We start from the raw sequence: 27,236 nt of genomic DNA on the forward strand, positions 1-27,236 counted from the left end.
TATTGTATGTCATGTACTTGAAAAATAATATTGTCTGTTTTGTTTTATTATTTTCTAGACAATACACAGTTCAAACAAGTCTACAAATGTTTAATTAATCAAAATTCATACATCACTTATATAATTGTATGTCCACTTAAAAACAGTACAAAGTAGTCACCAGTGCATGTAGATGTTGGCCTGCTGTCATAGACACTGATATACTGGCTGTGCATTAGACTACATATTAAATATTAGATGGTATAGCATATTCAGAAGCTACATGAGAAACTAAAATGTACATAGACCTGTTAAAATATAGCAAACACATGACTCAAAGAATAAACTCAAAGAAGCCTATACATAATGCAACATCCATGTAATGAACTATCCTTTATTTCAACTATACAAACGTAAACACTCAAACATCAATGATTTACTGGCTGTGCATTAGACTACATATACATACTAAACATTACATGTTATAGAATATTCAAAAGTTAAATGTGCAAATAAAATGTACATAGACCTGTATTTGCATAATAAAGTCAAAGAAGCCTACAAATAATGCAATATCCAGGTAATAAACTATCCTTTGTTTCAACTGCACAAACGTAAACACTCAAACATCAATGATATACTGGCTGTGCATTAGACTACATATACATACTAAACATTAGGTGTTATAGGATATTCAAAAGTCACATGTGCAACTAAAATTTACATGTATATGCATGGCAAACACATGATTCTAAGGAAAGTCAGAGAAGCCTAAGGCAAGATCCAAATAATAAGCTATCCTTTATTTCAACTATGCAAAAGTACATACTGAAATTGCAAAGTAAAGTTGTATAAAATATATCCTAAGGCTGTGATGGCTAACCTCTGACACTCCAGCTGTGGTAAAATTACGACTCCCAAGAGGTACACTGCTTGGCTGTTCTCAGAACTCAATATAAATGAATGGAGCATGCTGGTAGTTGTAGTTTCACCACAGCTGGAGTGCCAAAGGTTAGCCATCACTGTCCTAAGGAAATAGTAAAGCCACTGAATACATAGGGGGGAATTCATCATGAGGAGAATAGTTGAAGTCAGTTTTGCTTGAGTCTGTGTTGGAGCACATTGTGCCACATTTATCAAATGTCACAGGTTGTTTGATACATTTGATTTGTCCTTAAACCTAACACTTCTTTCTAGAGAAGCTACTCCAGTTTTCCTACTCCACCCTCCTCCTGGAGTGAGATTGCGACTTTTTTAAAAAGTTGCAATGATAAATCTGGAGTGAAACTCATTAACATAGCTAACCACAACCACTTTTCAACCCATATTACAAAACTGGAGTGATTTGTGTAAAAATGCAAAAAGTCGCTAAATTGTGTGCAAGTGTAAAAAGTTTTAAAAAGGCTCAAAAGCCCTATTTTGCGACTTTTTGATGCCAGAGTTCTGGAGTGAAGGTATGATAAATCAGGGCCATAGAGTATTAATAATATTATATGCTGAGTATGGCTATAACATGGCATTATCACCAGTAAATACATAAACCCTTTAAAGTTATATTGTTCTGGGCTAGAGGAGCCACAAAACCATTAGCACATGTTTCACTATATGTATCTTCTTCAGAAGGCTCCGTGTAAATAAAACAGGGGATGTACACTACTCACAAAAAGTTAGGGATATTTGGTTTTTAGGTGAAATTTATGGAAAACTTAAAAGTTCACGCTACAGTTTATTTAGTACTTTAGTGGTGAGCCACAACTTTTAACTGAACTTTAATAAAGATATATGAACATGGGACCAACACAGATGCCTTCAGATACCAAGCGCACATGCAACAGATCAGCCAATTTCATAGGTACAAATCTGCTTACAAATACCCTTTACTCTCTCTACCCCGGACCAATTTTCACCCTCCTGCCCAGGCCATCTTTTACAAATCTGACATGTGTCATTTTATGTGGTCACTTTGGAACACTTTTGTTTATCAAAACCATTCTGAGATTGTTTTCTCGTGACACATTGTACTTCATGATATATTTAAAAAATTCTCAATTTTCTAAATTTTTATTTCTCTGCTTTTAAAACAGAAAGTAATACCTCATTAAATATTTACTACTTAACATTTTCCATATGTCTACTTTATGTTGGCATCATTTTGTAAATGTCATTTTATTTTTTTTAGGACGTTAGAAGGCTTAGAATTTTAGAAGCAAAACAAAACTTTTAAGAAAATTTCCAGGTCTGAAGTCACTTTGTGGGGCTTATACAGTGGAAACCCCCCATACATGACCCCTTTGTAGAAACTACACCGCTCAAGATATTCAAAACTGATTTTACAAACTTTGTTAACCCTTTAGGTGTTCCACAAGAATTAAAGGAAAATGGAGATTAAATTTAAAAATTTCACTTTTTTGTCAGATTTTCCATTTTTTCTTTTTTTTTCTTTAACACATGGAGGGTTAACAGCCAAACTCAATATTTATTACCCTGATTCTGTGGTTTACAGAAACACCCCATATGTGGTTGTAAACTGCTGTACGGGCACACGGTAGGGCGCAGAAGAAAAGGAGCACCATATGGTTTTTGGAAGGCAGATTTTGCTGGACTGGTTTTTAGATGCCATATCCTATTTGAAGCCCCCCTGATGCACTCCCAAAAAGTGACCCCATTTTGAAAACTAGGGGATAACGTGCCAGTTTTATTGGCACTATTTTGGGGTACATATGATTTTTAATTGCTCTATATTATGTTTTTTGTAAGGAAAGGTAACCAAAAAATTGGGACCGTTTTTATTTTGTATTTTTTTACAACATTCATCTGACAGGGTAGATCATGTGCTGTTTTTATAGAGAAGGTTGTTACGGATACAATGATATCAAATATGTCTACTTTCTTAGTTTCAGTTTTACACAATAAAGCATTTTTTAAAAATAAAATGTTTTTGTGTCTCCATTTCTGAATGCCTATTTTTTTTTTATTTTTCTGCCGATCGTCTTCTGAAGTTCTGAGGGCTTGTTTTTTGGAGGAAGAGTTGACGTTTTTACATACCATTTTTTGATCATTCATTATTGCACTTTATGGGGCAAGGTGACTAAAAAATTGGTTCTTTTGGCACAGTTTTTATTCATTTATTTTTACAGAGTTCAGCTGAGGGGTTAGGTCATGTGACATTTTTATGGAGCAGATCATTACGGACATGGCAATACCTAATATGTATACTTTTTCTTATTTATTTAAGTTTTACACAATAATAGCATTTTTGAAGCAAAGAAAAAATGATGTTTTAGTGTCTCCATAGTCTAAGAGCCATAGCTTTTTTTTATTTTTTGGCCGTTTGTCTTAGGTACGGTCTTTTTTGTGGTATGAGGTGACAGTTTGATTGGTACTATTCTGGGGGGCATATGCCTTATTGATCACTTGGTGTTGCCGTTTATGTGATGCTAAGTGACAACAAATGGCTTTTTGTGCACTTTATTTTTACGGTGTCCAGCTGAGGGGTTGGTTCATTTGATATTTTTATAGAGCTGGTTGTTACGGATGCGGCAATACCTAATATGTATCCTTTTTTAAATGTATTTCACTTTAACACAATAATAGCAGTTTTGAAGCAAATAAAAATCATATTTTAGTGTCTCCATTGTCTGAGAGTCATATTTTTTAGAATCAATAAATTTTTATTGAAATATTTTTAAACATCTACAGTTTTTCTCACTCGCAGGTGAGAAGGCAAAGTTGAGAGTCATATGAACATTCAACCTCCCAGACAAGGAGATAAACATGAGAGTCATATTTTTATTAATTTTTTGACCGATTGTCTTAGGCAGGGTCTCATTTTTTGTGGGATGAGGTGATGGTTTGATTGGTACTATTTTGGGGGGCATACGCCTTTTTGATCTTAATATGTATACTTTTTTTATTTATTTCACTTTAACACAATAATAGCATATTTGAAATAAAAAAAATTATCTTTTAATGTCTCCATGTTATTTGAGCGATTTTCTTATGTAGGGGCTTATTTTTTGTGGCATGAGGTGACAGTTTTATTAGTACCATTTTGTGTGATATACACTTTTTTGATCACTTGGTGATGCACTTTTTGTGATGTAAGGTGCCAAAATTCCTTTTTTTGACAGTTTTTTTTAATGGTGTTTATTGGATTTTGTGGATCATGTGATATATTTATAGGGCCGGTCGTTACGGACACGTTGATACCTAATATGTGCTTTTTTTTTCTTTTTTTTTTAAATAAAATTTGGGGAAAAGGGAATTTTTTTCTTTTTTTTACTTAAAACTTTATTTTTATTTTCAAAAACCCTTTTTCTGCTTTTTAAAAAAAACTTTATTTCTGTCCCACACTGGGACTTCAACTTTTGATTGTCTGATACCCTCTGCAATGCATTACATTACATCTGTAATGCATTGCTTGTTAGTGTATTCCACTATTACACAAACAGGTTGCCTAGGAGACCCAGCCTGGGCTGGATCTCCTCGGCCCCCTGTAGAAGGCAGGTCCCGATACCATCCAAGGCATTGGGCAGCCTGTGCATATCATCGGACTGCCTTGTCATCCATCGGGTTCCCGCCAAAGCAGCACGGGGACCCAATGGGCTCCCTTCTGACCGTGGCATATAAGGGGTTAATCTGCTGGCATCAGCTTTTACAGCGATGCCAGTGGATACAGCAGGGGCCCGGCTATCAGGGACGCCTGAGGTTTAGGTTCCCTAGTGACTAGTGAAAGTGTTGGTAAGTCCAGTGCTTCTTTGTTTATACTGTGTTATCTCCCTCTAGTGTTCCTGGTATACTCCTAGCCTGTCGCACTCTGCCTGTGTATCCCTGCACTAGTCAATCTCAGTTTTGTTTGTGTTTCTGCAGTGAGCCCCAGTGGGAGCAGGTGTAGAGAATGGGAGTGGTAGTGTCCCTGACGTAGTGTTGTAGTGCCACTGTGTCTTACCTCAGACTATCACTCCTTGGGGTCCATTGCAGTGAAAGTTATAGCTAGAGATGAGTTCACAGTAAAAAAAAGTCACTAGTATACGTATCTGTATCTGTAATCTTGCGCTGCAGGCTTTCAATGCGATGTGGGCAGAGCCGATGTGACCAGCTAGAAGGGGCCGGCCTGAGATAGAAGTGTGGAGGGGTATTGAAAGAGGTGGGTTTAGATCTATTAGGAGCGAGTACTAGAAAGATGGTTTTAGTTGTTTTATGTATTTTGATACTGTGAATCTGTTGACTTTTATTGAAATTATTTATACACTTCTTTTATGATAAATTTTGATGTATTTTTGAATTGTATTTTTATATTGTAACAAAGGAGGTGTGACCCTGAGTTGTGACACAGGGAAAGGGTGTGCCTTTTAATGGTATTTAAGATTGGTTTCTGATGCTAAAAGGTTTGCTCCTGATGAAGCGTGACAACAAAACCTGGGTCGGGCGATACCGAAGTGTGCATACCATTGTTTTATGCGTTTTATCAGAGATACTGTTGTAAGTACAATAAATCTTTGCACATGACGGTGGCAGTCTGGGCTTCACTATTGTTGCGAACCTTAATTACCCACAGGAGTGTTGGAGAGAGGAGGGATCCTCGGGTATACCCCTTGCAGATCCTTCCCCGTGCCTTTTGTAACCCGTACCAAGAAGGAAGGAGGTGTATCAAGCAGCACGGTTTTCCACTTTCTTAAAAGCTAGAGATGAGGACTCCCCTGCATAACAGAAACGGGACGGATCCGTTTTGCAGCCCATAGACTTCTATTATGATGGAATGAATAACGGAATGCCTCTAAAGGCATTCCGTTATGCATTCCGTCATAGAATTGCGTTATAGTCCGTGGTAACGGAATCCATAACGCAATTCACCTTTTACCAACAAAAGAATATGAAATTCGCTCATCTCTAGTTATAGCACTGAAGAATAAGGCCAGAGTTGAACATAACACAGTATTTTTTAAATAAGTGCAACATAAATCTTTAAATACAAACAGCAGCACAGACTTTAGAGCAATTCTTCACTAACCCCAGCAACGTTTTGAAGACCGGTTGGTTGGTGGCAATTCAGGACTTACGGTAGGTGATACTGGCCTAGCGGTTGTTTGGTGAAGGATGGCTTAGTTGTATTCCCTCACTTCACAGCAGTGTCTGCAGAAGATGGATTTAGCAGTTCCCTCTGATTTCTTTATCTTCTCAAGGCTTTACAAGGCAAATAAAGTAATGGTTCTTTCTGGAGAATTCTCTGTAGGAGAAGGAGCGCTGCAGTATGTGCAATGCATAACAGTAAACAGTTTGTAGTACCCCCAGGTCTGGCTTACCATATTTAGTTTACCCATTCCGTCAGTCTATCTTGTACCTGCATTAAGCTACACTTCTAGTATGGTTCCTGGACCTCAACCAGCATTCAAGCCTAAGTGACTATTCAGACGATATTTTTTGTTATCTGAGCTCATGGTGCTTTATCCAGAGTCCCTGACCCCAATGGGTGAGCTTCCAACTCTACTGGGACTATTCCAAGAGGCAATGGTCTGGTTTCTCCCCTGCAGTAAAGTCCAGATCCATGTACAGAGATTAAAGGGTAAATACCAGGGGAGCACTGAAATAGCACCCTTAGAGTTTAGTCCAAAGTCAAACCAGTGGCTACCCATTCACTAATCCATAACAACCAGAATTAGAAGGTTCACCATTTTTGCCTGTTCTCTTCACAGATTAGATCAAGTTCAAACTGAGCACATGTGACAGCCGTGAAAGATACCATGATGAAAGTGAAAGTCATAATGTCTACAATGTCATTCAACATGACGGGTTTGGTGGTGGGACAGTGATGATCTGGTGAGGCATATCCTTGGAGAGTGCTGTTAGGTACTAGGATAAAATTATTAGAGTCATTATTAGACCTTACACTGGTGCAGTGGGCCATGGCTTATGCAGGACAATGACTAGACTCTTGTGGCCACAGTGTGTGGAAGTTCCTAGATGCCAAAGCTATCAATGCCATTGACTGGCCCTAACGTTCCCTCTAACTGAATCCAAATGAGAATCTCTAGGACATGCTTCATATCAGTGCATTCAATTCTGCCAAAAAGTGGGACAGACTTCCAAAATTAAATATATGTACATTATATATATATATATATATATATATATATATAGTAAGAAGGTACAAGGAATCATCGTGGATGATAGGTATGTGTCACCGAGGTTCCTGGCCTCGGTGGAGTAAGAGGCAGTTTTCATGTGTCAGCAGCAGTTGCTGTGTGACACCTTGCTATCTAGTATGGCTGTAAATAGCTGATCCATGAAGGCTCTTACTGGGAGTAGTCAAAGTGCTGGGTGGGTGACTACTCCCCACAGTCCAGGCCGGGTTTTGACAGGCATATAAAAAACAGCCAGCAGTGTCATGTGACTGGATTACTCCTCTCTGACACTGGAGCTGTGTGAAACTCTGCTGAGATCTGAGGTCCGTGTGTGGGCTGAAAGCTGAAGACAGTGTGTCAGGCGAACAGGCCGCCTAAAGCCTGAAGGTGAACTTTCTGAGGCTGAGCATTTAGCAGGGTGTGGATTAAACACCAAGGATCAAAGGTGAATGTTTTTCTATATGAACTGTTTTGGGTGTGATCTAACACCAATACTGTGAACCTGCAACTAGTGTGAATAAACACTGCAGTTTTTGAGTTACAAACGTGTATTTGCCTCTATACTGCACCCGCTTGTCCTGTCTACCAGAGCGAATCCCCACAATATATATACAGTACAGACCAAAAGTTTGGACACACCTTCTCATTCAAAGAGTTTTCTTTATTTTCATGACTATGAAGGCATCAAAACTATGAATTAACACATGTGGAAATATATACATAACAAACAAGTGTGAAACAACTGAAAATATGTCATATTCTAGGTTCTTCAAAGTAGCCACCTTTTGCTTTGATTACTGCTTTGCACACACTTGGCATTCTCTTGATGAGCTTCAAGAGGTAGTCCCCTGAAATGGTCTTCCAACAGTCTTGAAGGAGTTCCCAGAGATGCTTAGCACTTGTTGGCCCTTTTGCCTTCACTCTGCGGTCCAGCTCACCCCAAACCATCTCGATTGGGTTCAGGTCCGGTGACTGTGGAGGCCAGGTTATCTGGCGTAGCACCCCATCACTCTCCTTCATGGTCAAATAGCCCTTACTTTCAAAGTTTTCCCAATTTTTCGGCTGACTGACTGACCTTCATTTCTTAAAGTAATGATGTCCACTCATTTTTTTTTACTTAGCTGCTTTTTTCTTGCCATAATACAAATTCTAACAGTCTATTCAGTAGGACTATCAGCTGTGTATCCACCTGACCTCTCCTCAACGCAACTGATGGTCCCAACCCCATTTATAAGGCAAGAAATCCCACTTAATAAACCTGACAGGGCACACCTGTGAAGTGAAAACCATTTCAGGGGACTACCTCTTGAAGCTCATCAAGAGAATGCCAAGACTGTGCAAAGTAGTAATCAAAGCAAAAGGTGGCTACTTTGAAGAACCTAGAATATGACATATTTTCAGTTGTTTCACACTTGTTTGTTATGTATATAATTCCACATGTGTTAATTCATAGTTTTGATGCCTTCAGTGTGAATCTACAATTTTCATAGTCATGAAAATAAAGAAAACTCTTTGAATGAGAAGGTGTGTCCAAACTTTTGGTCTGTACTGTATATATATATATATATATATATATATATATACATATACAGTACAGACCAAAAGTTTGGACACACCTTCTCATTCAAAGAGTTTTCTTTATTTTCATGACTATGAAGGCATCAAAACTATGAATTAACACATGTGGAATTATATACATAACAAACAAGTGTGAAACAACTGAAAATATGTCATATTCTAGGTTCTTCAAAGTAGCCACCTTTTGCTTTGATTACTGCTTTGCACACTCTTGGCATTCTCTTGATGAGCTTCAAAAGGTAGTTTCCTGAAATGGTCTTCCAACAGTCTTGAAGGAGTTCCCAGAGATGCTTAGCACTTGTTGGCCCTTTTGCCTTCACTCTGCGGTCCAGCTCACCCCAAACCATCTCGATTGGGTTCAGGTCTGGTGACTGTGGAGGCCAGGTCATCTGGCGCAGCACCCCATCACTCTCCTTCATGGTCAAATAGCCCTTACTTTCAAAGTTTTCCCAATTTTTCGGCTGACTGACTGACCTTCATTTCTTAAAGTAATGATGGCCACTCGTTTTTCTTTACTTAGCTGCTTTTTTTTTGCCATGATACAAATTCTAACAGTCTATTCAGTAGGACTATCAGCTGTGTATCCACCTGACTTCTCTTCAACGCAACTGATGGTCCCAACCCAATTTATAAGGCAAGAAATCCCACTTATTAAACCTGACAGGGCACACCTGTGAAGTGAAAACCATTTCAGGGGACTACCTCTTGAAGCTCATCAAGAGAATGCCAAGAGTGTGCAAAGCAGTAATCAAAGCAAAAGGTGGTTACTTTGAAGAACCTAGAATATGACATATTTTCAGTTGTTTCACACTTGTTTGTTATGTATATAATTCCACATGTGTTAATTCATAGTTTTGATGCCTTCAGTGTGAATCTACAATTTTCATTGTCATGAAAATAAAGAAAACTCTTTGAATGAGAAGGTGTGTCCAAACTTTTGGTCTGTACTGTATATATATATATATATATATATATATATATACAGTACAGACCAAAAGTTTGGACACACCTTCTCATTCAAAGAGTTTTCTTTATTTTCATGACTATGAAGGCATCAAAACTATGAATTAACACATGTGGAATTATATACATAACAAACAAGTGTGAAACAACTGAAAATATGTCATATTCTAGGTTCTTCAAAGTAGCCACCTTTTGCTTTGATTACTGCTTTTCACACTCTTGGCATTCTCTTGATGAGCTTCAAAAGGTAGTTTCCTGAAATGGTCTTCCAACAGTCTTGAAGGAGTTCCCAGAGATGCTTAGCACTTGTTGGCCCTTTTGCCTTCACTCTGCGGTCCAGCTCACCCCAAACCATCTCGATTGGGTTCAGGTCTGGTGACTGTGGAGGCCAGGTCATCTGGCGCAGCACCCCATCACTCTCCTTCATGGTCAAATAGCCCTTACTTTCAAAGTTTTCCCAATTTTTCGGCTGACTGACTGACCTTCATTTCTTAAAGTAATGATGGCCACTCGTTTTTCTTTACTTAGCTGCTTTTTTTTTGCCATGATACAAATTCTAACAGTCTATTCAGTAGGACTATCAGCTGTGTATCCACCTGACTTCTCTTCAACGCAACTGATGGTCCCAACCCAATTTATAAGGCAAGAAATCCCACTTATTAAACCTGACAGGGCACACCTGTGAAGTGAAAACCATTTCAGGGGACTACCTCTTGAAGCTTATCAAGAGAATGCCAAGAGTGTGCAAAGCAGTAATCAAAGCAAAAGGTGGTTACTTTGAAGAACCTAGAATATTACATATTTTCAGTTGTTTCACACTTGTTTGTTATGTATATAATTCCACATGTGTTAATTCATAGTTTTGATGCCTTCAGTGTGAATCTACAATTTTCATTGTCATGAAAATAAAGAAAACTCTTTGAATGAGAAGGTGTGTCCAAACTTTTGGTCTGTACTGTATATATAAAATTTTCTATACAATAGTCATCATTGGGTGTACCTACTAGTGCCCAATCACAGACACTGGTAGACTGGCTGTGCATTAGACTGCAGAATAAACATTAGATGTTATAACACAGGGGTCAGCAACCTTTGACACTCCAACTGTTGTGAAACTGCAACTCCCAGGGAAGCAAGTGTGTATGTTGGAAGTCACAGTTTCACAGCAGGTTTAGTGCTAAGCATTGCTGATCCCTGTTATATCATATTCAAAAGGTACATGTGCAACTAAAATGTACATAGACCTGTATATCCATAGCAAACACATGACTCAAAGAATAAAGTCAGAGAAGCCTATAAACAACAATGCAATATCTAGGTAATAAGCTATCCTTCATTTCAACTATACAAAAGTACATACTCAAATAGCAAAGTAATGTGTTATAAAATATATCCCAAGGATACAGTAAATACACTGAAAACAGAGAGTATTAAGCCACAAACCCCTTGGCACACCTTTTGCTATACACAGCTTCATTTGAAAGCTCTGTCTAGGTGATACAAGGGGTATATACTATATTTTTCAGACTAAAAGACAGACCTGACTATAAATCACACTCCAGGTTTAGACAACCGAAAATTGGAAAAATGTTTTCTTCTTATACCGTCTTTAAAGGGGTTCTCCAGGAATTAAGAAAATGAAAATACTTAAATATTGCTTCATTATAAATATATTACCAAATACCTTTCATTAGTTATAATGGCTCATTTTGTCTGGGGAGCAATCATTAGGAAAAATAAAATGGCCGCCATCCTACTAGTCCACACAAAACCTGTCCTAATTACACAGGAGGAAAAGTTAAAGAGCTACACCATCTTCCTCTCTTACTTGTCAGGGATTATGATCCTGAATAAAGTTTAATATGATCTTCAGATGAATCTCTGCAGGAATGAAGTTCATTATGAGATATGAAGTACAAAGAGGATAATGGGGGTGTAGATAATGAGCATTGAGCAGGCCCATATTAACTGTCCTGTCTGTCCTGTCTGTCACCTTATGAAGTACATTCCTACAGAGATTCAGTTGAAGATCTTATCATCTGTATTCAGGATTATAATCATTATAGCTAATGAGATGTATTTGGGAATATATTTAGACTAAAGTAATATTTAATTATTTTCATTTTCTTAATTCCCGTAGAACCCCTTTTTGTAAAGTTTACTAACTTAAAGTCACTAAGGCTTTCACCTAAAATCCGGCATTTATTCTAGAAAGCATCTGGATTAGTGATGATCGAGCACCAATGTATTCGGGTGTTCGGGCCGAACACACTGCTATATATACTGCACCATTTTACTCATCCTCTCCACCAGAGGAATGAGAGATGAGAAGTTCTCTTTGTAGCGGGGGTCGAGAAGAGTGAACAGCCAGTAATCCGTGTTATCTAAAATGTGTATAACGCGAGGGTCGCTGGAAAGGCAGACTAACATGAAGTCAGCCATACGTGCCTGAGTACCAACAGACAAGACGTTGATGTCGACATTAGGATGACTCTCCATCTCCTCATCCTCCTTCTCTTCTGCCCATCCACGCTGAACAGAAGGAATTAAAGTTCCATGGCTCCTCCTCCTCTTCATGGTCCAATTCGAGCTAAGAAGATGAACTGAGGGTGAGCTGGCTATCACCCTGTGTAATGTTCTCCCTGATTTCCTCATCTGCCACATTCAGAGCGTCGTCCTTAATTGTGAGCGGCGATCGTTTGAGTAGACACAGCAGTGGGATGGTTACGCTGATAATAGCATTATCGCCACTAACCATCTGTGTGGATTCACAGAGGTCTGACATCAATGCCCACTCCTCGCTTGTTAATAGTGGCAGTTGACTCGAAAGGCGACGACCATGTTGTAGCTGGTATTCCACAACTGCCCTCTGCTGCTAAAGAAGCCTGTCCAACATGTGGAACATAGAGTTCCAGCGCGTGCTCACGTCGCACAACAGTCGGTGAGCTGGAAGCCGCAAGCACTGCTGCAGCGTTGACAGACCGGCTGAAGCTGTGGACGATTTGCGGAAAAGGAGCACACATGCTGCGCACCTTCACTAGAAGCTCTGTCAAATTGGGGTAGGTTTTGATAAACCGCTGAACCACTAAGTTTAAGACTTGGGCTAGGCATGGGATGTGTGTCAGGTTGCCGAGCTCCAAAGCCGCCACCAAGTTACATCCATTGTCAGACACAACCATGCCTGGTTGTAGGTTGAGTGGCGAGAGCCACAGCTCAGTCTGGCCCCATATACCCTGCCACAGCTCTGCGGAGGTGTGCTGTTTGTCCTCTAAACAGATCAACTTCAGCACGGCCTGTTGTCGCTTACCCACAGCAGTGCTACACTGCTTCCAGCTAGCGACTGATGGCTGACTGCTTCTGGAGGTGGAAGTGGAGGAGGAGGCGGCGGAGGAGGAGAATTGGGAGTTGGAGCTAGTAATATAGCTGCTGGCGGAGACCCTGATAGACATAGGGCCCGCAATCCTGGGTGTGGTTAGCACCTGTGCCATCCCAGGGTGCGACTTACTCCCGGCCTCCACAACATTCACCGAGTGTGCGGTCAGGAAAATGTAGCGTCCCTGGCCACCAGAACTTGTCCATGTGTCCATGGTTAAGGGGACCTTCCCAGTAACTGCGTTGGTTAGGGTACGGGTGATGTTCTGGAACACATGCAAAATGGTGGCGACTGGGGACTGTGTACCGAGGAACGGCCGCCGACATCAGGCTGCGGAAGGCCTCAGTGTCCACAAGCGTAAATGGCAACATTTCAAGGGTCAGTAATTTCAAAAGTTGCGCATTTAGTGCTGTGGGTGGGTGAGTATTTGTGCTTACGTTCAAATGACTGTGTTATGGACATTTGGACGCTGCGCTGGGACAGGGAAGTGGATGTTGTTGCTGATGGTTCATGCGAAGGTCCAGGTGCAGGGCGAGGGGCATCCGGGCCTGCGTCTTTGACAGGGGATTAACCAGCAGTGCGTAACACAGGGGAAAAGGAGGCATTGGTGTGACCCGCAGACCCAGATTGTGGACCCAGGCATTCGGCCCATTTGTTAGGGTGCTTGAATGCCATGTGGCGGATTATGCTGGTGGTGGTGAGGTTGCTAGTGTTCACGCCCTGGCTCATTTTGGTACGGCACAGGTTGCAAACTACTACTTTTTTGTCGTCTGCACTTTCCTAAAAAAAGCACCATACTGCGGAACACCTACCCCTTGGCAAGGTTGATTTATGCATGGGGGTGGTCGGTGTAACGGTTGCGGGCCTGTTTGGTGTGGGCCGACTTCTCCCTTTTGCAACCCCACTGCCTCTTTCAGCCTGTTGCGGTGCTGTGGATCCCTCCCCCTCTGTACTGCTGTCCTCGCTCGGCTTTTCACCTTCCCATGTTGGGTCAGTGACCTCATTGTCAACCACCTCCTCTTCCACTTCCTGACTCTGCTCATCCTCCTGACTTGTCCTAACCACAACCTCAGTGATTGGTAACTGTGTCTCATCATCATCCACCTCATGAACAAATGATTGCCGTTCACCACCGTCATCTTCTTGAGACTGTGAAGGCTCAAGAGGTTGGGAATCAGGGCACAATATCTCAGGTCCCTCTTCAAGCCTGCTGGGGGCGCGAGGGCCAAATATAATAGTGGCGGTGGATAGAGCTCCTCGGAATATCCGAGTGTGGGATCACTCATTTGGCAAGCCTCTCCATGGTGGGAGGAAGGATGATCGGAGAGAGGATTCGGTTGACCAGACTCTTGGCTACAGAAACTGGACTTGGTGGAAGAGAGGATGGTGCTTAACCGACTGGAAGAATTATCTTCATCAATCCAACCGACCAACTGTTTGCACTGGTCCGACATGGACAGTGTTGTCCTGCACCGCCCAGCTAAGTTGGACATGAAGCTGGGTACGGTGGATGTTTTTTTTTTCCTGGTGCACTGGCAGCAGGCACAGTTTCATTGCGCCCAGGGCCACGGCCTCTGCGTGCACCATCAACATCACGCCCACTTCCCTGTCCATTAGTGCTCGCCTTCTTCATTTTAATGGTTTTGTCACTATATGTGGCGCAGATTGTTTTACAGTCCCTTAAAGACACAGTTTTCTTATGCAGGACAGTATATCTCACAGAAACACACAGAATATGGACACTAGATTAGGCCCAGGTTTTTGGATTTTGACCTAAAGAAACAGTTTCTGATGCAGGACAGTATATGTCACAGAAACACACAGAATATGGACACTAGATTAGGCCCAGATTTTTGGAATTTGCCCTAAAGAAACAGTTTTCTGATGAAGGACAGTATATGTCACAGAAACACACATAATATGGACTACTGGCATTACAGTGATGGCAGTACTTACCTGCACGTTTATTGGCTGCTTAGCAGCCGCAAAACGTACGGGAAGGAGACTCGAGCATGGCGCTCGAGCACATGTGGTACTCGGCCAAGTACCGCCATGTTCTGTGCATAGCGATGCTCGAGGCGAACAAGTATTAGGCCGAGCATGCTCGCTCATCACTAATCTGGATCACTGTTGGATCCCATTATAGTCAATGGGGATCTGGCGTGAAATGTAGAATCAGACAGTGCCAGATCAGGTGTATCCTGGTAGGCGGTTCTCTGCAGGGACAGCCTACCAGATAAGTTCACTGGAAATGAACATAGATTAACACACACAGCAGTGCAGTACACACATTATACACACACAAGCTCTGCAATAAAGATGTAGCCAGGCTTAGAATAACACTTGGTGCACTATTAGCATGCTATAAAGTGCATAAAATGAATTTTGGGCCAAGCCAGACTACTGTATCTATCATCCATTATAGCTGGACCTCTTTTATTCACCTTGTCGAAGGGGATAGAGTACAGTAGGTATGTATTTTTTTTTATTTTGATTACCAATATAGGGAAGCACCACTGTGTGAGGGCTTAACTACAGTACTGTGTGGAGGCACAAAGGCACCAGTGCCAGCTGAAGAAGGAGGAAGGCAGGTGAGTATGAAAGGTTTATTGTTTTTATTGTAATTTATTTCTGCGTGTGCTTATTTTTTGGCTTTCAGATCTATTATTTGGACTACAACAGATTCAGTGGACTACAAAGGCCTCTTTCACACTTGTGTTGTTGGGATCCGGCGTGCACTTCCGTTGCCGGAGGTGCCCGCCGGATCCGGAAAAACGCAAGTGTACTGAAAGCATTTGAAAACGGAGCCGTCTTCAAATTGCGTTCAGTGTTACTATGGCAGCCAGGACGCTATTAAAGTCCTGGTTGCCATAGTAGGAGCGGGGAGCGGGGGAGCGGTATACTTACAGTCCGTGCGGCTCCCGGGGCGCTCCAGAATGACGTCAGAGCGCCCCATGCGCATGGATGACGTGATCCATGCGCTTGGGGCGCCCTGACGTCCCTCTGGAGCGCCCGGGGAGCCGCACGGACGGTAAGTATACTCCTCCCCCGCTCCCCGCTACACTTTACCATGGCTGCCAGGACTTTAGCGTCCTGGCAGCCATGGTAACCACTCTGAAAAAGCTAAATGTCGGGTCCGGCAATGCACCGAAACGACGTTTAGCTTAAGGCCGGATCCGGATTAATGCCTTCCAATGGGCATTAATTCCGGATCCGGCCTTGCGGCAAATCTTCAGGATTTTTGGCCGGAGCAAAAAGCGCAGCATGCTGCGGTATTTTCTCTGGCCAAAAAACGTTCCGTTCCGGAACTGAAGACATCCTGATGCATCCTGAACGGATTTCTCTCCATTCAGAATGCATTAGGATAAAACTGATCAGGATTCTTCCGGGATAGAGCCCCGACGACGGAACTCTATGCCGGAAGAAAAGAACGCAGGTGTGAAAGAGCCCTTAGAAGAGCTGCATGGAATTTATTTAATAAAATGGTTAAAGAGGGCTGGGTCAGGGAGTGTTTATTTAAATAAGAGCTCTCACGAAAAAAAATAATTCTCTGTGAGTTTTACCCTCCCTTCTGATCCCTAGGGCTCATGCATACGACTGCGCAGTGTTTTGCGGTCTGCAAAATGCGGACCTGCAAAACACAGATGCCGCCCATTTGCGTTCCACAATTTGCAGAACAGAACGGACCACCCATAATAGAAATGCCTATTCTTGTCTGCAAAACGGACAAGAATAGGACATGTTCTATTTTTTTTTTTACGGCCCCATGGAACGGAGCATCTTTTGCTGCCCCTTTGAAGTGAATGGGCTCGGATGCGGAACCAAACCACGTTCGTGTGCATGAGCCCTTATGCGCATGCATCAGCTGAGGCCAGTGATTAGCTGTAACAGTTATGGAATGGGACTACCTGATGACAGGGATTGGAAACGTCATGGAGCAGATCAGCAGTGCTGGAGAGGTGGGACATTAAAGGAGAGCATAGCTTTTGTCATTTTATAATATTTCCTGCTCATAGACTGCTTTCTAAATATTCCAAATGACCCTTTTAAGGCTTTGGTTGTAATATTAGTGATAGAAGTAGTTGTTTCTATGTTGTGTGCATTAATTAGAAAACTGAATAGAAGGATGCAAAGTTGAGTTTATTATTACTTGATAATAAGGTATGTTTTTTTGTTTTGTTTTTTTATGACCACACAGGATGAATTTAGGAAGTACACCAAGAAGAAAGTAAAATGGATCCATTCAGATTCATCACATGCTTCACCTAATTCTGAAACAGCAAAGATGGAAACATCTGAACTACACGAGTTGTTAATTAGGCCTCAGACTTGGGTAAGTTCTAATAAAACTGTATACAGTGGTCCCTCAAGATACAATTGCCTCAGGATGCAGTATTCTCAACTTACAATGGTCTTTCCTGGGCCATCGTAAGTGGAAACTAGACTCAACATACGATACAATACCTCAGACTCAGATCCAACCAATCAGCATGGGCATTTCTCTGGAAAAATCTGTATTGGTTGACGAGTAGCTCCTCTTCATAGTACAGTGTGGTACTACATGTTCTGTATTGCCCTCTGTCCTTCCCAGGATGAGCTGCTCTTTTGGATGTCAGGTGACAACAGAGTGTGCTATACAAGACCCTGATCCTGCTATGTAAGTCTCTGTACTCTACCACCTGTCCAACACTTGCTAGGACAGGCAGGGCAGGATGTACAGTAGAGCAAACGATGTGGCCGCTGGTGTACAGGAAGAAAAACAACTACAATATCAAATTGAAGTGAAATAGCCGAGCTCACCTGGTTTAATTAAACGTGGAAGCACAGGCGGTGCTGAGAACACAGCACTAAACCATTTATTTAAAAAAAAGAGGGGGGAGTCCAGCTTCCAAAAAAAGCCACACAGCTTTTATTTCTTCATGCTCATAAAATCCAGTGATTCACACAACATCTATGCATTTCAGGTCAAATCACAAAGACCTTTAATAATGACAATGTTGTATTCCAAAAAACACAGGTGCCTTTATTCCGGCCATATCCAATCAAAGGGGCAAAGGGGCAGAGAAAGGCACAACTGCAGTTCCTAGATAATTCAGTTAAAAAGACAACATCAAAAAAATTTATAAAGCAAGAAACAGAAAAAACATAAAGCTTAAGGAGGAAAATCAACTGCATCTTCTACTCCGCAAAGTCTATTGTACTGTACATAACCTCTAAATACAATACAGTCATACAGTAAGCACGTAATACCACTATAAAAGGGCCAAATAATACCTCTACACCATGCCCATCACATAGTGACTGAATACTGCTGCTGAATAAAAAATTATGGTAAAACTTGATAATGAGTCCAATATTACCAGCATACAGTGACCATATAATGGAAGATTTACAGACCGCATACCAACGTGTCCGTCCTTATGTTTCTTGTTGGCTAATATATCCCTAGATGTGTGGTGCCAGATTTATAGCTAAAAAAAAACACATGATTTTGCAATATTATATCATGAAATCTCACTATGTGCAATCACCAGTAGTTGTGCTGTAATTTGCAGTCTGTCACGCATTTATGCTGAAATTATTTTATGAGGCTTTAGAGCTCATAAAGGGGTTGTCTGGTTTCAGCTAGCAACTGGACTACCTTAAGGATTAGCTTAAAATATAGAATTGAAAACAGTTTGCTTGCAGATCCAGTGCTGTCACTTCAGTTATCCTTAGTACAGGTGTCGTCTGTTGGTAAACAGGTAAGAGAGGCGCACCATAGGGTAATAACGTATAGGAAAGGTAAGTATTGGGCTCCAAATAGGAGGCTCACCTTAAGGAGTTATGCAAACCTTAGGCACAACTCTAGAAGAAGCTTGTCTAAGTGGTAGAGGGTGGATCCTAAGAATGGGTGGTCTTATCGGAAGATCCAGATTGATGTAGGTTGTCAGTAGTTTTTTAAGCAGAAGATACAACGCGTTTCAGGGATTTATTTTCCCTTCAGCAGGTAAAAACTGCATGTATAACATATTAACACTTAAAGCAGGTATATATAGTAACATAGTAACATAGTACATAAGGCCGAAAAAAGACATTTGTCCATCCAGTTCGGCCTGTCATCCTGCAAGTTGATCCACAGGAAGGCAAAAAAACCCTGTGAGGTAGAAGCCAATTTTCCTCACTTTAGGGGAATAAAAAATTCCTTCCCGACTCCAATCAGGCAATCAGAATAACTCCCTGGATCAACGACCCCTCTCTAGTAGCTATAGTGTCACGGATGGTGTACAGGAAACAAGACAATGCAATACAATAATGACTCACTGGATCCACAACTAAGGAACAAAAGGGAGACCCCTACATGAGACCTGCCACTCTCCCTAATTGCTCAGCCTATGCGAACACCCCAAAGGTGGATGGGCGCATATCCACGTACCTCGGCTATCCAATACCTGAAGACCCTACAATAGTGAGGGGACACGACCACCGGCTCCCTACACTAGACACGGAGGGAGTCAGGGTCTCCTGAAATCCAGCAGACAGAAAATCACAAATAAAGGAACAGCACTTATCTTGCAGAGGACTGGGAAACAGAAACAGCAAGCACACACACTCCAGGAAGTTGTATAAGCCGCAACCTAATGCATCATGGGGAGGAACTTAAAGGGAATCAATCAGTCCAACTGCATGACAGCTGAGATAGACTAACGAGATGAGGAACTTAACCAAAACAAAGAAACTCAAGGAGGAGGATCTGGAAAGCTCCTGTCAGAGCTTCTCAACTGTCTGGTTGTGACAGTACCCCTCCCTCTACGAGTGGACTCCGGACACTCAGGGCCCACCTTCTCAGGATGGGACCTATGGAAAGCCCTGATGAGACGAGTGGCCTTAATGTCCGTCACTGGGACCCACATCCTCTCCTCAGGACCATAACCCTCCCAATGAACGAGGTACTGGAGGGAACCGCGGACAAGACGAGAATCCACAATCCTAGAGACCTGAAATTTAAGATTTCCATCAACCATAATCGGAGGAGGAGGCAAAGGCGAGGGTACAATAGGTTGAACATAAGGTTTCAATAAGGACTTATGAAAAACATTATGGATCTTCCAAGTCTGAGGAAGATCAAGACGGTAGGCAACAGGATTGATGACAGACAGGATCTTGTAAGGCCCAATAAACCTAGGACCCAACTTCCAGGAGGGAACCTTCAATTTGATATTCTTGGTAGACAACCACACCAGATCACCAACATTCAGGTCCGGACCAGGCACACGTCTCTTATCTGCCACACGCTTATATCTCTCACTCATGCTCTTTAGATTATCCTGAATCTTTTGCCAAATAGATGACAAAGACGAGGAGAATCTGTCCTCATCAGGTAAACCAGAAGACCCCTCTCCCGAGAAAGTCCCAAACTGCGGATGAAACCCATATGCACCAAAAAATGGTGACTTATCAGAGGACTCCTGACGACGGTTATTTAAAGCAAACTCAGCAAGGGACAAAAAAGAACACCAATCCTCCTGATTCTCCGCCACAAAACAGCGCAGATATGTCTCCAGATTCTGATTGACGCGCTCTGTCTGGCCATTCGACTGTGGGTGGAAAGCAGAAGAGAATGACAACCGAACCCCCAAGCGAGAACAGAAAGCCTTCCAGAATCTGGAAACAAACTGCGTGCCCCTATCAGAGACTATGTCTGAAGGAATACCATGCAATTTGACAATGTGGTCAATAAATGCCTGCGCCAGCGTCTTAGCATTGGGCAAACCAGGAAAAGGGATGAAATGCACCATTTTGCTAAAACGGTCCACCACCACTAGAATCACAGTCTTCCCCGAGGAAGGAGGCAAGTCCGTTATGAAGTCCATGGACAGATGTGTCCAAGGACGGGAAGGAATGGGTAAGGGAAGGAGAGGACCTGATGGCCGTGAATGAGGGACTTTGGCACGAGCGCAAGTCTCGCAAGCTGCCACAAAACCCTCAACCGACTTACGAAGCGCAGGCCACCAGAATCTCCGAGCGATGAGATCCAGTGTGGCTCTTGCCCCCGGGTGCCCAGCAAGGACCGTATTGTGGTGTTCCTTAAAAATCTTGTGTCTCAAAGCGAGAGGCACAAACAACCTCCCAGGAGGACAAAGATCAGGAGCCTCTGACTCAGGGGCGTACCTAGAGCATTTGGCACCCGGGGCGAACCCTTTGTTTGGCACGGCCCCCCCCCCCCCAAGAAAGTTAAGAAAACATGCACAAACTTTTTTCAATGTTTTCAATAATATTTATAAATAAAAATAAAACCCCTTAATAAAATAAACCTCTGCACACACCCTTAACGAAATAAACCCATTAACCCCCCTTAATAAAACCCATTAACCACCCCTTAATAGACCCCTTAACCCTTCCTTAATAAAATAAAAACCTGCACCCCCTTAAACCCCAGTATAATAAACATTGGTGATGCAGTGCGCCCCCCCAACACCCTAGTATAATAAACATTGGTGACGCAGTGCGCCCCCCCCAACATAATAAACATTGGTGGCGCAGTGCGCCCCCCCTCCCTAGTATAATAAACATATAAACATTGGTGGTGCAGTGCGCCCCCCCAACACCCTAGTATAATAAACATTGGTGGCGAAGTGTGCCCCCCAACATAATAAACATTGGTGGGCAGTGCGCCCCCCCTCCCTAGCATAATAAACATATAAACATTGGTGGTGCAGTGCGCCCCCCCCCAACACCCCAGTATAATAAACATTGGTGGCGCAGTGTGCCCCCCCCAACATAATAAACATTGGTGGCGCAGTGTGCCCCCCCAACATAATAAACATTGGTGGCGCAGTGTGCCCCCCCAACATAATAAACATTGGTGGGCAGTGCGCCCCCCCTCCCTAGCATAATAAACATATAAACATTGGTGGTGCAGTGCCCCCCCCCCAACACCCCAGTATAATAAACATTGGTGGCATAGTGCGCCCCCCCCCCAACATAATAAACATTGGTGGGCAGTGCCAATGAGGGTTAAAAAAATAAATAAAAATTAACTCACCACCTCCAATTGATCGCGTAGCAGCCGGTCTCATGTACTTTCTTCAGGACGCAGGACCTGTGGTGATGTCACTGAGCTCATCACATGATACATCACATGATCCATCACCATGGTAATGGACCATGTGATAGAGGCTGGAGCTCAGTGACGTCACCACAGGTCCTGAAGAAATTACAAGGAGACCGGCAGCAGCTACGCGATCAATTGGAGGAGGTGAGTTAATTTTTTTTTTTTAACCCTCATTGCCACTGCCCACCAATGTTTATTATACTGGGGGGGGGGGCGCCGCAATCAATGTTTATTATACTGGGGAGGGGCGCACTCAATGTTTATTATACTGGGGGGGGGGGCGCCGCAATCAATGTTTATTATACTGGGGGGGGGGGCGCATTTAATGTTTATTATACTGGGGGGGGGCACTCTGAAGATAACTGAGCTGTTAATACAAATACAGGAGGCGGGTGCTGGAATCACATAGCCGGCACCCGACCTCTATGACAGGGAGCGGCACCTGAGCGGTTAACTGCAGCTGATCGCAGCTCCCTGTCATAGAGGTCGGTTGCAGGCTATGTGATTCCGGCACCCGCCTCCTGTATTTGTATTAACAGCTCAGTTATCTTCATTGGTGGCGCAGTGGCCACAGCCCCTCCCCCGGCCCTGTCCCTCTTCTTATTGGCCGCGGCGGCAGCAGCACAGGGGGAGGGAGAGACCATCTGGAGCCCTGCCCCTATCACAGCGCCACGCCTGGGCCGGCCCACTCGCCACATTTTTTTTTTATCCTCAGTCGCGGCTGGCACCCCCCTTCTGAGTGGCACCCGGGGCGGGCCGCCCCCCCCGCCCCCCCCCCTTGGTACGCCACTGCTCTGACTGGGCTGCCTGCACCTCTGCCTCCAATTCAGGAAAAAGAGCAGAGACCACCACACCTTCAGCCAAAATGGGACCCGGGTCTTCAAAATTCCCACCTCCCGGAAAACAACATGACAGGGCATCTGCCTTCTTAACCCCAGGGCGGAACGTGACAACAAAATTAAACCTTGAAAAGAACAAAGACCATCTGGCCTGTCTCGGGTTCAGACGCTTGGCTGACTCCAAGTAGGCCAGATTTTTATGGTCAGTAAACACGGTAATAGGGTGTCTGGCTCCCTCTAGCCAATGGCGCCATTCATCAAAAGCCAACTTGATGGCCAACAATTCCCTATCTCCCACATCATAATTTCTCTCTGCGGAGGAGAGTTTCTTCGAGAAAAAGGCACATGGTTGCCATTTGGCAGGAGAGGAACCCTGAGACAAGACCGCACCCACCCCTACCTCAGAAGCATCAACCTCAACTATGAAGGGTAATGAAATATCAGGTTGTACCAGGATGGGAGCGGAAGCAAAACTCTCCTTGATATTAGAAAAGGCCTTACGCGCCTCTACCGACCAGGAAGAAAAATCTACCCCCTTTCTGGTCATATCAGTGAGTGGTTTAACAACAGAGGAATAATTCAAAATACATTTCCTGTAATAATTGGCAAAGCCCAAAAAACGCATCAGCGCCTTCTGATTCTCAGGAAGCTCCCACTCAAGCACAGCGCGGACCTTCTCGGGGTCCATGCGAAAACCAGAAGCGGAGAGAAGAAACCCCAGAAATTGAATTTCTGGAACCGCAAACACACATTTTTCCAGTTTCGCGTATAATTTATTCTCCCGCAGAATGAGCAAGACCTGACGTAAATGTTCCTTATGAGTCTTGAAATCAGGAGAAAAAATCAAAATGTCATCCAAATACACTAATACAAATTTTCCCATTAAATGATAAAAAATGCTGTTCACGAAATGCTGAAAAACGGCTGGGGCATTCATCAAACCAAAAGTCATAACCAAATTCTCAAAATGGCCCTCAGGGGTATTGAAAGCCGTCTTCCATTCGTCTCCTTCTCTGACCCTGACCAGGTTGTATGCCCCTCTTAGGTCTAATTTTGAAAAGACTTTAGCCCCAACAACCTGGTTAAACAGGTCCGGGATCAGAGGAAGCGGATAAGGGTCACGAATAGTGATACTGTTCAGCTCCCTGAAATCCAGACAAGGTCTTAAAGAACCATCTTTTTTCTTAACAAAGAAAAAAACAGCGGCAACAGGTGACTTCGAGGGTCGTATGTGTCCTTTTCTCAGACTCTCAGAGATATAAGCACGCATAGCGACCCTCTCAGGTTGGGAAAGATTGTATAAACGAGATTTAGGCAGCTTGGCGCCTGGGATGAGATTAATAGGGCAATCGTACTCCCTGTGCGGGGGCAAATCCTGAACTCCACTCTCAGAGAAGACATCCGAAAATTCAGAGAGGAAAGGTGGTACAGTCTTAGTAGAAACCTCAGAAACAGATGTCATGAGGCAATTCACTCTGCAAAAGTCACTCCAACCATTTATTTGCCTCGCTTGCCAATCAATGGTGGAGTTATGTTTAGTGAGCCAGGGTAGCCCCAACACAAGAGGAGTAGGCAAACCGCTAAGGACAAAACATGACACATCCTCAACATGAGCATCACTCACAATTAAACGGATATTGTGAACTATGCCCTTTAATGATTTCTGAGAAAGTGGAGTGGAATCAATAGCAAAAACAGGAATATCCTTTCCCAAAGTGCATACCTGGAAACCATGAGTTATTGCAAATTGATTATCAATGAGATTGACAGCTGCTCCACTATCCACAAAAATTTCACAAAAAATGCCCCCTCTCTCTAGGGCTACCCTAGCAGGCAGGACAAAACGGGAACTACAAGCAAACGGAAAACCTTCAATTTCCGCCTCAACCCTGCCAATAGTAACAGACGGAACATTTTTAAAAGATTTTTTTCCTTTTTGTTTCTTTATTACTCCCAGAAAACTGCCTGAATCTCCTAGAGGGACAAACATTTGCCAAATGATTTATACCTCCACAACAAAAACAAACCCTCCCATGCGGGCTGAATCTTCTATTGTCAGAGGCAATCAACACCAGCTGCATGGGCTCCTGCTCAGAAGGGGCTGACAGCGACTGAGACCTCTGCGCACAGAAAGAGACCGCTGCACTGTCCCGGGACTGAGTATGACAGGAAGGAGAGATCTCTCCTCTCTCTCTAAGACGCCTGTCAATACGAACAGCCTGAGACATAGCAGAGTCCAAGGAGGTAGGTCTCTCATGAAAGGCAAATGCATCTTTCAATCCCTCTGAAAGACCATGGCAAAATTGACTTCGGAGTGCAGCATCATTCCAACCAGTATCAGCTGCCCATCTCCGAAATTCTGAGCAGTATATCTCTGCGGATTGTTTACCCTGGCATAACAGACATAGTCTAGACTCAGCCAAAACAATACGATCCGGATCATCATATATCTGACCCAGGGCTAAAAAGAATTCATCCACTGAACGGAGGGGCCGGGCCCCCTCTGGCAGCGAAAAGGCCCAGGATTGAGCGTTACCCCTGAGCAGCGATATAATGATCCCCACCCTCCGTTCTTCATCACCAGCGGAATGGTGAAGAAGGCGAAAATGGAGTTTGCAAGCCTCTCTAAAACGCACAAAATACTCACTACCCCCGGAGAACGTATCCGGGAGCGAGATCTTAGGCTCAGAACAAACTCCATGAACACAAGCTGAACCGGTCACTTGAAACTGAGAAAAAGTCTTACGGAGATCAGCTACCTCCAATGAAAGACCCTGGAAGCGCTCAGCCAAAAGTGAAACCGGATCCATGCTTGAGACGGTTTTGGCGGCTTATAATGTCACGGATGGTGTACAGGAAACAAGACAATGCAATACAATAATGACTCACTGGATCCACAACTAAGGAACAAAAAGGAGACCCCTACATGAGACCTGCCACTCTCCCTAATTGCTCAGCCTATGCGAACACCCCAAAGGTGGATGGGCGCATATCCACGTACCTCGGCTATCCAATACCTGAAGACCCTACAATAGTGAGGGGACACGACCACCGGCTCCCTACACTAGACACGGAGGGAGTCAGGGTCTCCTGAAATCCAGCAGACAGAAAATCACAAATAAAGGAACAGCACTTATCTTGCAGAGGACTGGGAAACAGAAACAGCAAGCACACACACTCCAGGAAGTTGTATAAGCCGCAACCTAATGCATCATGGGGAGGAACTTAAAGGGAAGCAATCAGTCCAACTGTATGACAGCTGAGATAGACTAACGAGATGAGGAACTTAACCAAAACAAAGAAACTCAAGGAGGAGGATCTGGAAAGCTCCTGTCAGAGCTTCTCAACTGTCTGGTTGTGACATATAGCCTGTGATATTATTACACTCCAGAAATACATCCAGGCCCCTTTTGAATTCCTTTATTGTACTCACCATCACCACCTCCTCAGGCAGAGAGTTCCATAGTCTCACTGCTCTTACCGTAAAGAATCCTTATATACATATAAAAAACACAAAAAAATTGGTTAAATGTCAGAGGGGGTGTTTGGGGGTGGTCCAGGGGTGTGGTCCCCCAAGAAGAAGCACCAAATGCAGACCAAAATAGTAAAATAAACATGTATATCAATAAAATACACTAAGACATTGGTGGTTCAAATGGTCAAACATAAGAATTTTTTATACTCAATAAATAAATCAGTATTCAAAAAATCTCTGAGAAGGGTCACATGATCAAGCCGGGTTCACGTGACCACAGTAGGGGTCACGTGACGTCTGTTTTCCTTAGTTGCCAGATGCATAGTATGCAGGCTAGTCTGGACAGGTACAATGTACTATCTGATCTTAGGGCCTTGGAGGAGAAGGTGCCCAGAGCGGAGTGCCGTGGTCACGTGACCACAGGGCCGATCATGTGGATACCACGTTGCTAGGCAATCTGACGCAAATGTTAGAGCTGTATGCCTGGTTAAGCTGGAGGGAGCGGCAGTGTGATCTAGTCACCTAAAGTGACAAGAGGACCCTATGGGGAAAAGGAACAAACTGTGGGCATTAAATAGATAATGAATTCATAAAGAAAATAATAAAAGAATGTGGGCACTGATTAAATAATAATGAATAAGTAATAATAATTAATAATAATATATAAAATATAAAAAATGTAATAATGGTCGAGGGGTTAGACTATATTCGCAAATGTGGGGTAAGAGTGTAGACTAGGGACATAAGCTCACAGAAGTAAGGAATGACGGGATGGCTGGAAGGATTATGAATGAACAGGGATGATGACTGATAA

At 43.1% G+C, this 27,236-nt stretch overlaps 1 protein-coding gene across 2 annotated transcripts in view; it reads left to right on the forward strand.

Moving 5' to 3' along the window:
* The window catches only part of LOC120997968 (probable cation-transporting ATPase 13A5), a 275,887-nt gene that overhangs the window by 23,139 nt on the left and 225,512 nt on the right, over window positions 1–27,236 (forward strand). For both annotated transcript variants that reach the window (XM_040428353.1, XM_040428354.1), the window contains exon 3: window positions 17,213–17,347. In XM_040428353.1, the coding sequence (XP_040284287.1) occupies window positions 17,213–17,347 (135 nt within the window). The remainder of the gene's footprint in view (window positions 1–17,212; window positions 17,348–27,236) is intronic.

This window comes from Bufo bufo, chromosome 4, assembly GCF_905171765.1.
Source record: "Bufo bufo chromosome 4, aBufBuf1.1, whole genome shotgun sequence".
NCBI lineage: Eukaryota > Metazoa > Chordata > Amphibia > Anura > Bufonidae > Bufo > Bufo bufo.